The 13858-nt window shown below is 52.2% G+C and overlaps 1 protein-coding gene across 3 annotated transcripts in view; it reads right to left on the reverse strand.

Moving 5' to 3' along the window:
- LOC115146504 (ral GTPase-activating protein subunit alpha-2-like) overlaps window positions 1–13858 on the reverse strand; it is a 191320-nt gene that overhangs the window by 81168 nt on the left and 96294 nt on the right. For all 3 annotated transcript variants that reach the window (XR_010459785.1, XM_065004260.1, XM_065004261.1), the window contains exons 17-24: window positions 4339–4455; window positions 3971–4056; window positions 3749–3839; window positions 3492–3665; window positions 2892–3050; window positions 2403–2596; window positions 596–694; window positions 328–483 (exon numbers count right to left, since the gene is read on the reverse strand). Coding sequence is in view for 2 of the 3 variants with exons in the window: in XM_065004260.1 (XP_064860332.1) it covers window positions 328–483; window positions 596–694; window positions 2403–2596; window positions 2892–3050; window positions 3492–3665; window positions 3749–3839; window positions 3971–4056; window positions 4339–4455 (1076 nt within the window). In the remaining variant the exon portion in view is untranslated. The remainder of the gene's footprint in view (window positions 1–327; window positions 484–595; window positions 695–2402; window positions 2597–2891; window positions 3051–3491; window positions 3666–3748; window positions 3840–3970; window positions 4057–4338; window positions 4456–13858) is intronic.

A 13858-nucleotide genomic window follows, 5' to 3' on the forward strand; every position in this document is an offset into this window, starting at 1 on the left:
GCAATCATACTTTTTATGAGTGAAACTACAGCCACAGAATGCAACAGTCCCAAGCTGTACTCCCAGAGCGGTCCCATTCTCTTGTGTTTGATAATGGCTCCCTCTTCTGGCCTTAGTTACAGGAATCTACATCAAGTTGTTTCCACATTTACAGTACAGGGAACATAGAATAGCAATGGCAATGTTTCGACCCCTGTGGATCTTCGTCAGGCTTCCTCTTGGCCATACCTGTCTCACATGGACCCCTCATACTGAATAGATGTATTATTAACCCAAACCTGCTTAGTATAAAACTAACAGTGTCTGACAAAAATGTCCATGTGTTACCTGGTCCTCGCTGGTGAAGCCCTTGTGCATGACTTGGTAGAGATGGACCAGGAAGTCACTGTTGGGCAGCACGTCCTGGTTCTTAGTCATCATCTCACAGATGAGTTTATAGGCCTGCAGTTTCCCCATCTTGAACTCTGATGGCAGCATGGTGGCCTGTGGGGGAGAGGGGGGAGGGAGAAAGGAGGCGAGAGGGAGAGCCACATGCATGTCTTTGATAGTTAGGTGATGTGTGTAGATACAGTGGACTTCTGAGCAGCTGACTCACCTTGAAGAGCCAGGAGGCCAGCATTCTGAGAGGAGGGATGAAGACAGGGCGGGGAGGAGATGACTGGTTATCCACACTGATGCCCAGGTTGTCCCGGATCTGCAATTAGTGCATAACTGCATTAGCTTGATTTAAAATCTACAGAATACAGTGCCTTGCGAAAGTATTCACCCCCCTTGGCGTTTTTACTATTTTGTTACGTTTACAATCTGTAATTTAAATGGGTTTGGATTTGGATTTCATGTAATGGACATACACAAAATAGTCCAAATTGGTGAAGTGAAATAAATAACTTGTTTAAAAAATAATAATTTAAACGGAAAAGTGTATTCACCCCCTTTGCTATGAAGCCCCTAAATAAGATCTGGTGCAACCAATTACCTTCAGAAGTCACATAATTAGTTCAATAAAGTTCACCTGTGTGCAATCTAAGTGTCACATGATCTCAGTATATATATATATATATATATATATATATATATATATACTGTGATCATGTGACTATATATATATATATATTCACCTGTTCTGAAAGGCCCCAGAGTCTGCAACACCACTAAGCAAGGGTCACCACCAAGCAAGCGGCACTATGGCGCTCTCCAAGGCGCTCTCCAAACAAGTCAGGGACAATGTTGTGGAGAAGTAGAGATCAGGGTTGGGTTATAAAAAAATATCCGAAACTTTGAACATCCCACGGAGCACCATTCATCGATTATTAAAAAATTGAAAGAAAATGGCACCACAACAAACCTGCCAAGAGAGGGCCGCCCACCAAAACTCACAGGCAAGGCAAGGAGGGCATTAATCAGACAGGCAACAAAGAGACCAAAGATAGCCCTGAAGGAGCTGCAAAGCTCCACAGCGGAAATTGGAGTATCTGTCCATAGGACCACTTTAAGCCGTATTCTTCACAGAGCTGGGCTTTATGGAAGTGTGGCTTAAAGAAAAAAATAAGCAAACACATTTGGTGTTCGTCATAAGGCAAACATATGGAAGATACTCTGGTCAGATGAGACTAAAAATGATATCTTTGACCATCAAGGAAAACGCTATGTCTGGCGCAAACTGAACACCAGTGAAGCATGGTGGTGGCAGCATCATGCTGTGGGGATGTTTTTCCATTGGCAGGGACTGGGAAACTGGTCAGATTTGAATGAATGATGGATGGTGCTAAATACACAAGAATTCTTGAGGGAAACCTGTTTCAGTCTCCCAGAGATTTGAGAGTGGGACGGAGGTTCACCTTCCAGCAGGACAATGACATACTGCTAAAGCAACACTCGAGTGGTTTAAGGGGAAACATTTAAATGTCTTGGAATGGCCTAGTCAAAGCCCAGATCTCAATCCAATTGAGAATCAGTGGTATGACTTAAAGATAGCTGTACACCAGCGGAACCCATCCAACTTGAAGGAGCTGGAGCAGTTTTGCCTTGAAGAATGGGCAAAAATCCCAGTGACTAGATGTGCCAAGCTTATAGAGACATACCCCAAGAGACTTGCAGCTGTAGCTGCTGCTGCAAAAGGTGGCTCAACAAAGTATTGACTTGGGGTGGTGAATAGTTATGCACGCTCAAGTTCTGTTTTTTGTGTCTTATTTCTTGTTTGTTTCCCCAAAAATATTTTGCATCTTCAAAGTGGTAGGCATGTTGTGTAAATCAAATGATACAACCCCCCATTTTAATTCCAGGTCGTAAGGCAACAAAATAGGAAAAATGCCAAGGGGGGTGAATACTTTCGCAAGCCACTGTAGATGACTGAATAGATGACATGTCATCTGGGCTGATGAGAGTGTTGAGGCTGGGCTTACCTTAGCCAATTTGTGCCACAGGTCGTAGAGGTAACTGAACACCTTGGCGTGGATCCTGGGGCAGCGGATGCTGTTGACATCCCCCAGGATACCCAGAATCCTCCTCCAGAGCACAAAGGCTGAGTCAGCGTGCCAGCCTGTTAGGCTCCCGCCTGCAATGATGCTGACATCATCAGTCAGACACTCACTGCTGTCTACAAGGCCAGAGAGGGCGAGAGAAAGATAGAGTGAGAAAACTCTGATTTACTACTGTATAAACTCGATTGTAAAACACTACAACTCTAGGCCTGTCCACACCTCGGACAATGAGGTGATTCAACACAGAGATCGATTTTGCCCAGTTATCAGAGTCACAAACGGCTGAACAGATGATGGGTGGAATGGGGGTGTGTGGATTGGGTATAGGATAAACAGTGGAACACAGAGGGTGATGGGCAGGGCAGGCTAAAAGAGGGTGTTTAGGGGAGATAGTAGGGACAGTAGCAGTACCCAGGTCCTGAGGCATGTGTAACACAGCCTGATGCATGGTGTCCTCCAGGAGCTGGGGGCAGTCCCGGCACTCAGGGTGCACGAGCAAAGCTGGCGAGGCGGGGGGGTGCTGGTGCTGAGACAGTGGTGCGGAGTGGGGAGAGAGGGCACACTCGGGACCTAAAACAAGACAAGGGGACAACGAGGAGACAGCGGAGCTTGAGGGAGCACAGGGACAGGAGGACAGAGGCTGTGAATTTACATTGAATCAATTTAGGAGCACAGATGAGGTGGGGTGGTCCCCCAGAAGATACTGTACTGTAGAGCAGATCACCTTCTCCCAGACAGAGGCTGGCTATGAAGACTATTCTAATCCTCTGAAAGGTCAGGCTGCTCTGAGATAAATCCCATCACCACCCACAGGCAGACACACCTCAGGTGAACGTGAGAACTTATACAACCTCACAGAATACCAATTTACTGGACCTGAGTTTACAGTGTTCATTCAATATAAACCAATCCCCGCCAAGCCTCATTAACCTCCATCAATCCCCCCAGAAACCTTACCCAGACCTGAAGCCACCCCTGCACCCCCCTGTCCAGTCCAATCCAGTCCAGTACCTGCAAGGGCCTCATTGTGGCTGAGCAGCAGGTTCCTCTGGCTCTCTGTGTCTGCTTTGACCCCTAGCTGGGCTGAATGGAAGTCTGCCTCCTCCTCAAACGCCTGCCAGGCCAGCAGGCTGCTGTCAGCGTCGTTCAGGTAGCCGTTGGACGTCTCGCTGCTCACACTCTCACCTGACGAGCGAAGGAGAGAGAGGTCAATGTTATAGTTCTGAGACAAAGTGTGAGACGGGTGAAAGACAGCTGTAAATTCTCACTTTTCTCCCGGAGCTGGAGCCTTGTGTATGTGCTGTGTCCCTCTACAGGGTAGTCCAGCTCAGCTGGACTGCTGCTCCGCCGGATCAGAATCTGGGAGCACAGAGGGAGAAGTCATCAGTGGGTGTTTCAGAGGTGCCTCTATCAGACTGCAACAGATGCCCTGCAGAAATACTCATTCAAAGCGAGAGGGTCATTGATTTTGCATCAGGTGTGTGACTCACCAAGGGTGGGTCGCCATCTCTCCTCCCTTCTGACGTCTTGCCATCGGAGACACAGGAGTTGTTGGGGGAGTACGCTCTCTTCTGGCCTGGAAGTCACACAGTGTCTGTTATCATACTGGACACACACACACAGCAGACAGCCAGTCTACTCTGGTCATAAATATGTTTCTCGTCTCATCCCTACATCTCTAGATGCAGGATCAGAAATATGAGTTTTAGCCTGTAGGCTTCAACGCACATAAATCACTGTATGGATGGATACATTGTTAACATGAGTCTAAATAGCTCCTCCAGGCCAGCTAAAAGGCCCTATGTTAGAACATGCCCTCATGCTGTGTGTGTTTGCGCACCCATTGTTGTTTCCCTACCTGGGAAGGTGTCAGACAGTGTGATGTCGGAGGTGCTGCTGCTGCGTGGTAGAGGGCTGTCTCCAGACTCCAGGTCTCCGTCTCCCCCACACTCAGACAGCTGGCCCTCCTCCACGTCTGAGCACCACGACCAGGGGGGACAGAGCGTTAGAGCAATGCATCAGGCAAGGCTCATCTCATACACACTACACCTGATCATTTTCTATCACACAGCATTCTGGCAATTTAAAATTATTACATTGCTTTAGCCACATAGTGAGATGGGAAAGGAACATATAGTTCTAAATATTAAAACATACATTAGAACAGACTAGTATAGAATATTCTTTAGACAGTCATCCTTTTTACTTTCTATCCACTTCAAACCAAATGTTAGTAAGTAGCTGTGAAAAACAACGTGGCTTTCTACTCCATTGACAGTGGAATTGGAGACAGCATATAAATAGTGAAAGACAGACAGGGTGAAGGTGGGAGGCCACCACACAGACAGGGCGAAGGTGGGAGGCCACCACACAGACAGGGCGAAGGTGGGAGGCCACCACACAGACAGGGCGAAGGTGGGAGGCCACCACACAGACAGGGCGAAGGTGGGAGGACACCACACAGACAGGGCGAAGGTGGGAGGACACCACACAGACAGGGCGAAGGTGAGAGGCCACCACACAGACAGGGCGAAGGTGAGAGGCCACCACACAGACAGGGCGAAGGTGGGAGGACACCACACAGACAGGGCGAAGGTGGGAGGACACCACACAGACAGGGCGAAGGTGGGAGGACACCACACAGACAGGGCGAAGGTGGGAGGACACCACACAGACAGGGCGAAGGTGGGAGGACACCACACAGACAGGGCGAAGGTGGGAGGACACCACACAGACAGGGCGAAGGTGGGAGGACACCACACAGACAGGGCGAAGGTGGGAGGACACCACACAGACAGAGGCGAAGGTGGGAGGACACCACACAGACAGGGCGAAGGTGGGAGGACACCACACAGACAGGGCGAAGGTGGGAGGCAACCACACAGACAGGGCGAAGGTGGGAGGCAACCACACAGACAGGGCGAAGGTGGGAGGCAACCACACAGACAGGGCGAAGGTGGGAGGACACCACACAGACAGGGCGAAGGTGGGAGGACACCACACAGACAGGGCGAAGGTGGGAGGACACCACACAGACAGGGCGAAGGTGGGAGGACACCACACATACAGGGCGAAGGTGGGAGGACACCACACAGACTGGGCGAAGGTGAGAGGACACCACACAGACAGGGCGAAGGTGGGAGGACACCACACAGACAGGGCAAAGGTGGGAGGCCACCACACAGACAGGGCGAAGGTGGGAGGACACCACACAGACAGGGCGAAGGTGAGAGGACACCACACAGACAGGGCGAAGGTGGGAGGCCACCACACAGACAGGGCGAAGGTGGGAGGCCACCACACAGACAGGGCGAAGGTGGGAGGACACCACACAGCCCGGGCGAAGGTGGGAGGACACCACACAGACAGGGCGAAGGTGGGAGGACACCACACAGACAGGGCGAAGGTGGGAGGACACCACACAGACAGGGCGAAGGTGGGAGGACACCACACAGACAGGGCGAAGGTGGGAGGACACCACACAGACAGGGCGAAGGTGGGAGGACACCACACAGACAGGGCGAAGGTGGGAGGACACCACACAGACAGGGCGAAGGTGGGAGGACACCACACAGACAGGGCGAAGGTGGGAGGACACCACACAGACAGGGCGAAGGTGAGAGGACACCACACATACAGGGCGAAGGTGAGAGGACACCACACATACAGGGTGAAGTTGGGAGGACACCACACATACAGGGTGAAGGTGGGAGGACACCACACAGACAGGGTGAAGGTGGGAGGACACCACACAGACAGGGTGAAGGTGGGAGGACACCACACAGACAGGGTGAAGGTGGGAGGACACCACACAGACAGGGCGAAGGTGGGAGGACACCACACAGACAGGGCGAAGGTGGAAGGACACCACACAGACAGGGCGAAGGTGGGAGGCAACCACACAGACAGGGCGAAGGTGGGAGGCAACCACACAGACAGGGCGAAGGTGGGAGGCAACCACACAGACAGGGCGAAGGTGGGAGGACACCACACAGACAGGGCGAAGGTGGGAGGACACCACACAGACAGGGCGAAGGTGGGAGGACACCACACAGACAGGGCGAAGGTGGGAGGACACCACACATACAGGGCGAAGGTGGGAGGACACCACACAGACAGGGCGAAGGTGAGAGGACACCATACAGACAGGGCGAAGGTGGGAGGACACCACACAGACAGGGCGAAGGTGAGAGGACACCACACAGACAGGGCGAAGGTGGGAGGCCACCACACAGACAGGGCGAAGGTGGGAGGCCACCACACAGACAGGGCGAAGGTGGGAGGACACCACACAGCCCGGGCGAAGGTGGGAGGACACCACACAGACAGGGCGAAGGTGGGAGGACACCACACAGACAGGGCGAAGGTGGGAGGACACCACACAGACAGGGCGAAGGTGGGAGGACACCACACAGACAGGGCGAAGGTGGGAGGACACCACACAGACAGGGCGAAGGTGGGAGGACACCACACAGACAGGGCGAAGGTGGGAGGACACCACACAGACAGGGCGAAGGTGGGAGGACACCACACAGACAGGGCGAAGGTGGGAGGACACCACACAGACAGGGCGAAGGTGGGAGGACACCACACAGACAGGGCGAAGGTGGGAGGACACCACACAGACAGGGCGAAGGTGAGAGGACACCACACATACAGGGTGAAGGTGGGAGGACACCACACAGACAGGGCGAAGGTGGGAGGACACCACACAGACAGGGTGAAGGTGGGAGGACACCACACATACAGGGTGAAGGTGGGAGGACACCACACAGACAGGGTGAAGTTGGGAGGACACCACACATACAGGGTGAAGGTGGGAGGACACCACACAGACAGGGTGAAGGTGGGAGGACACCACACAGACAGGGTGAAGGTGGGAGGACACCACACAGACAGGGTGAAGGTGGGAGGACACCACACAGACAGGGTGAAGGTGGGAGGACACCACACAGACAGGGCGAAGGTGGGAGGACACCACACAGACAGGGCGAAGGTGGGAGGCCACCACACAGACAGGGTGAAGGTGAGAGGACACCACACAGACAGGGTGAAGGTGAGAGGACACCACACAGACAGGGCGAAGGTGGGAGGACACCACACAGACAGGGCGAAGGTGGGAGGACACCACACAGACAGGGTGAAGGTGAGAGGACACCACACAGACAGGGTGAAGGTGAGAGGACACCACACAGACAGGGTGAAGGTGAGAGGACACCACACAGACAGCTCTCAGAACACTTTACCTGAAAGCCTGTGAGAGCAAGAGTTACCAGAAGAGGAGGAAAGACCAGGCAGGAAAGAGCTCACAGTGTGAAGCAGCATAGGAACACTTTTAGTAGCAGGCAGAGCCTCATAAAGGTGGACACAGCTGCTGATAGACTGGCTTCGCTTAGCTTCCATCACAGAGAAAGAGAGAGAGAGAAAGAGAAGGCAGGAGGGAGAGAAGAGGAAAGAGGAAAGAGAGAAGTCAATAAGACCATTCAATGCAGAACATCAGGACACCACTGGCAAATAAAAAAAAACTGCTTTTGTTGTTGTAAGAAATAACTTAGTGAAGGTAAATATTACTACAGAAGAAAAAAATCCACTAAGGGCTGAATCCTAATTTGAGATCTGTGGGTGTAACTTGAATTGTCATTAATGTCAATTTACTTGAAAATGCAAGAAAGTTTTTGTGTGCATCACAACTTCAGGCCTGTGAAGAAGAGTGAAACAACAGTGAAAGAACAGGCACAGTGAAGTTACTGGCACAGGAAATGAAGAACTAATAACAGACTTCAGTGTAACTAGAACCTAAATAGAATATGTTAGAGCCTAAATCTGAGGCTCGTTCTCATGTTAATTTGATACTTGAGGGCTCTTCACCGAAACAAATACACACAGAGCTCTAAGGCATTTGTTGTTGCATAAAAATACTATTTTTTTGAATAAAAAAAAATCTTTCAAAAATGACATTTGAGAGACACACTTGGGCACATGACAGATGAGGATACATAGAAATGGCTTGAGCACATCACAGTAAAGGCAGCTTATTTCCCTCCACAGTTTCTAATGTTATCTCCTTGAATACACGAACAACAAGAAAAGCAACTGCAGCTAGTTAGTGCTGGGAGACTAGAGCATTTAAAGTAGATAGGGATACAATGAATGTACAGTACAGCACATATGACAGTATTGTACATTATTTCCAGAACAAGAAGAGGTAGCGGTTTTGAATGGGTAATAGTCGGTCAATAGGGCAATATGACCCTATTAATTAGTTCCCAGTACTTTCAATATCCTGTCGAAGGAAATGCTCATCAGAAAAACATTGCCAAGTACGTATTTGCATAAATGAGTATACACAAGTTTTCACTGTTTTCAAAGATAAGGCATTGGGGTATTGTGTGTGGACAGCACTTCAGGCATCATTTAAAGGAGAGAAGAGCATTGGGGTATTGTGTGTGGACAGCACTTCAGGCATCATTTAAAGGAGAGAAGAGCATTGGGGTATTGTGTGTGGACAGCACTTCAGGCATCATTTAAAGGAGAGAAGAGCATTGCAAGATAAGGAGGACTCCATTCTCTGCCTAGACCACACTTTAATTACTCTTTCATTTGGAGATAGCATAGTTTCTGCTACAGACCGCTACTGTTATCCGTTTATGCATATTAATGAGCATTAATTACGCTCTTAATGAAACTATAAAAAACGTCCAAGGGATTGATGTGTGGGCTCCCTCTCAAGGAGAAGAGGGTGGAGGGGGAGGGATATCGGGATGTTTGAAGATCAATTTGGGAGAAATCCAATTAGGCGAGAGAAAAGGACAAATTTGAGGCGGTTGGCAATTCATGTCAGTCTCTGTCTGCATGCAGATATACACACATGTGTATTCTCTCACACACACACCACACGCAAAGCTTCTAAGAGTCCTTCGGGCTCAACTACATCTGGTCTAGGCTCAACAAGCTCTTCAGCGAGCAGAGATACTATCAGTCATTAAGGAGAGAGAGAGATTAACAGAGAGACAGACACACAGAGAGACAAAGAGACATAGACAGAGAGACAAAGAGACACAGAGACACAGAGAGAGACCGAGAGAGAGAGAGAGAGACATACACACAGAGAGACAGAGAGAGAGCGAGAGACAAACACACAGAGAAACACACAGACAGAGAGAGAGACACAGAGAGTGAGAGAGTGAGAGAGAGAGCGACACAGAAAGAGAGAGAGAGAGACACACACAGAGTGAGAGAGAGACACACACAGAGTGAGAGATAAAGAGAGCGACACAGAGAGCGCGACACAAAAAAAGAGAGAGAGACCGAGAGACAGACACACAGAGAGACACACAGAGAGAGAGAGAGGCAGCGACAGAGAAAGAGAGAGAGACACACAGAATGAGAGAGAGAGAGACAGTGACAGAGAGAGAGAGACAGTGACAGAGAGAGAGAGACAGTGACAGAGAGAGAGAGACAGTGACAGAGAGAGAGAGAGACAGCGACAGAGAGAGAGACACAGAGAGAGACACAGAGAGAGAGAGAGAGAGAGAGAGACAGAGAGAGACACACAGAGTGAGAGAGAGGCAGCAACAGAGAGACACAGAGACACAGAGAGAGCGAGACCGAGAGACAGACAGAGACAGAGACAGAGACACACAGAGAGACACACAGAGAGACACAGACACAGAGAGAGACGCACAGATTGAGAGAGAGGCAGCAACAGAGAGACAGAGAGACACAGAGAGAGCGACACAGAAAGAGAGATACACACAATGAGAGAGAGAGACAGACACACAGAGAGAGAGACACAGAGAGAGAGAGACACAGAGACACACAGAATGAGAGAGAGAGACAGCGACAGTGAGAGAGAGACAGCGACAGTGAGAGAGAGACAGCGACAGTGAGAGACAGAGAGAGCGACAGAGAGAGAGAGACAGAGAGACACACAGAATGAGAGAGAGAGACAGCGACAGAGAGAGAGACAGCCCACAGTGAGAGACAGAGAGAGAGCGACACAGAGAGAGCGACACAGAGAGAGCGAGAGACAGAGAGAGAGACACACAGAGTGAGACACACAGAGTGAGAGAGAGGCAGCAACAGAGAGACAGAGAGAGAGACACACAGAATGAGAGAGAGAGAGAGAGAGAGAGAGAGACACACAGAATGAGAGAGAGACACAGAGAGAGACACAGAGTGAGAGAGACACAGAATGAGAGAGAGAGAGAGAGAGACAGCGACAGTGAGAGAGAGAGACAGCGACAGAGAGAGAGAGACAGCGACAGTGAGAGACAGAGAGAGCGACACAGAGAGCGACACAGAGAGAGCGAGAGACACAGAGAGAGCGAGAGACACAGAGAGAGCGAGAGACACAGAGAGAGCGAGAGACACAGAGAGAGTGAAGAAACAAGCGAGGCGCTTCACTCTTTAATCCTCCTCCATTAGGAGTTAGATTGTTAAGAGAAAGCTCTATGCATCACTACTCTGCTTTGGATAGCCTGAAAGCTAAACTTTTTATTAGACTGAGACATCTCCATCAGATCAGTGGATGTTGTTCAATGTATCTGGACTGAACAATGAGGAAACAACACGTCCCAAGGGGAGTGTGTGTGTGCAGGGGTGCCAGATGGGGGGGGGAGGAAGTCAGGGCGATTCTAAGGTCCTCTGGCTGACAGGGGTGCCGGATGGGGGGGAAGTCAGGGCGATTCTAAGGTCCTCTGGCTGACAGGGGTGCAGGGGTGCCGGATGGGGAGTCAGGGCGATTCTAAGGTCCTCTGGCTGACAGGGGTGCAGGGGTGCCAGATGGGGGGGGGTCAGGGCGATTCTAAGGTCCTCTGGCTGACAGGGGTGCCGGATGGGGGGAAAGTCAGGGCGATTCTAAGGACCTCTGGCTGACAGGGGTGCAGGGGTGCCGGATGGGGGGAAGTCAGGGCGATTCTAAGGTCCTCTGGCTGACAGGGGTGCAGGGGTGCCGGATGGGGGGCGGGGGGGTCAGGGCGATTCTAAGGTCCTCTGGCTGACAGGGGCACTAAAGAATTATTAGAACATTATTTTTTTCAATATTATTTTATTTACAATGTACTAATAATACTAATGGTACTTGCTATCAGTGAATTGAGTGAGGAGTGCCGGTGGAGCATCATGTCTCAGCTTCCTAAAGAAAAACCTGGCTTCCAAAAACAAAAAGAAAAGAAACACAGGAGAGAGAAAACAAAGGGTGACAGTCACCCAATGTTTCACAAAGGAAGGTGGGTGTTGTCTGTGAGTGTTGGAAATGAACCTGTTAGCTTAGTCCATAGTGAAATAGGCTGCTTTTACTCCCCTAACATTAGTTACTTCATATCTTCACAGAACATTCTGTGTTTACATGTAGCTTCTCTTTTAATCAATGCAGGCAAACTTTTAGCAAGCTATTCAAAATAAATAAAATGCCTGGTGCCAGGCCCAACAGATGCAGCTTCAGGCTCAGCAGCCCCGTCTCCCCATCCCCCTGAACCAGCCCCGTCTCCCCATCCCCATGAACCAGCCCCGTCTCCCCATCCCCATACCCCTGAACCAGCCCTGTCTCCCCATCCCCATACCCCTGAACCAGCCCTGTCTCCCCATCCCCCTGAACCAGCCCTGTCTCCCCATCCCCCTGAACCAGCCCTGTCTCCCCATCCCCATACCAGCCCCGTCTCCCCATCCCCATACCCCTGAACCAGCCCAGTCTCCCCATCCCCATACCCCTGAACCAGCCCAGTCTCCCCATACCCATGAACCAGCCCCGTCTACCCATCCCCATACCCCTGAACCAGCCCTGTCTACCCATCCCCATACCCCTGAACCAGCCCCATACCCCTGAACCAGCCCCGTCTCCCCATCCCCATACCCCTGAACCAGCCCAGTCTCCCCATCCCCATACCCCTGAACCAGCCCTGTCTCCCAATCCCAATACCCCTGAACCAGCTCTGTCTCCCCATCCCCATACCAGCCCCGTCTCCCCCTCCCCATACCCCTGAACCAGCCCAGTCTCCCCATCCCCATACCCCTGAACCAGCCCAGTCTCCCCATCCCCATACCAGCCCCGTCTCCCCATCCCCATACCCCTGAACCAGCCCCGTCTCCCCATCCCCATACCCCTGAACCAGCCCCATACCCCTGAACCAGCCCCGTCTCCCCATCCCCATACCCCTGAACCAGCCCAGTCTCCCCATCCCCATACCCCTGAACCAGCCCTGTCTCCCCATCCCCATACCCCTGAACCAGCCCTGTCTCCCCATCCCCATACCCCGGAACCAGCCCCGTCTCCCCATCCCCATACCAGCCCCATACCCCTGAACCAGCCCTGTCTCCCCATCCCCATACCCCTGAACCAGCCCTGTCTCCCCATCCCCATACCAGCCCCGTCTCCCCATCCCCATACCCCTGAACCAGCCCCGTCTCCCCATCCCCATACCCCTGAACCAGCCCAGTCTCCCCATACCCATGAACCAGCCCCGTCTCCCCATCCCCATACCCCTGAACCAGCCCCGTCTCCCCATCCCCATACCCCTGAACCAGCCCAGTCTCCCCATCCCCATACCCCTGAACCAGCCCTGTCTCCCCATCCCCATACCCCTGAACCAGCCCCGTCTCCCCATCCCCATACCCCTGAACCAGCCCTGTCTCCCCATCCCCATACCAGCCCCGTCTCCCCATCCCCATACCCCTGAACCAGCCCTGTCTCCCCATCCCCATACCAGCCCCGTCTCCCCATCCCCATACCCCTGAACCAGCCCAGTCTCCCCATCCCCATACCCCTGAACCAGCCCTGTCTCCCCATCCCCATACCAGCCCCGTCTCCCCATCCCCATACCCCTGAACCAGCCCTGTCTCCCCATCCCCATACCAGCCCCGTCTCCCCATCCCCATACCCCTGAACCAGCCCAGTCTCCCCATCCCCATAACCCTGAACCAGCCCTGTCTCCCCATCCCCATACCCCTGAACCAGCCCTGTCTCCCCATCCCCATACCCCTGAACCAGCCCTGTCTCCCCATCCCCATACCCCTGAACCAGGCCCTTCTCCCCATCCCCATACCCCGGAACCAGCCCTGTCTCCCCATCCCCATACCCCTGAACCAGCCCTGTCTCCCCATCCCCATACCCCTGAACCAGCCCTGTCTCCCCATCCCCATACCCCTGAACCAGCCCTGTCTCCCCATCCCCATACCCCTGAACCAGCCCTGTCTCCCCATCCCCATACCCCTGAACCAGCCCTGTCTCCCCATCCCCATACCCCTGAACCAGCCCTGTCTCCCCATCCCCATACCCCTGAACCAGCCCTACTCACAAGTGAAGGAGGTGAGCAGCATTGTGTTGAATGACATGTCAGTTGGCATAATTGCAGGTACTGCAATGCATTGAGGACAGGAAT

Source organism: Oncorhynchus nerka, linkage group LG18, assembly GCF_034236695.1.
Source record: "Oncorhynchus nerka isolate Pitt River linkage group LG18, Oner_Uvic_2.0, whole genome shotgun sequence".
In the NCBI taxonomy this organism is placed as follows: Eukaryota; Metazoa; Chordata; class Actinopteri; order Salmoniformes; family Salmonidae; genus Oncorhynchus; species Oncorhynchus nerka.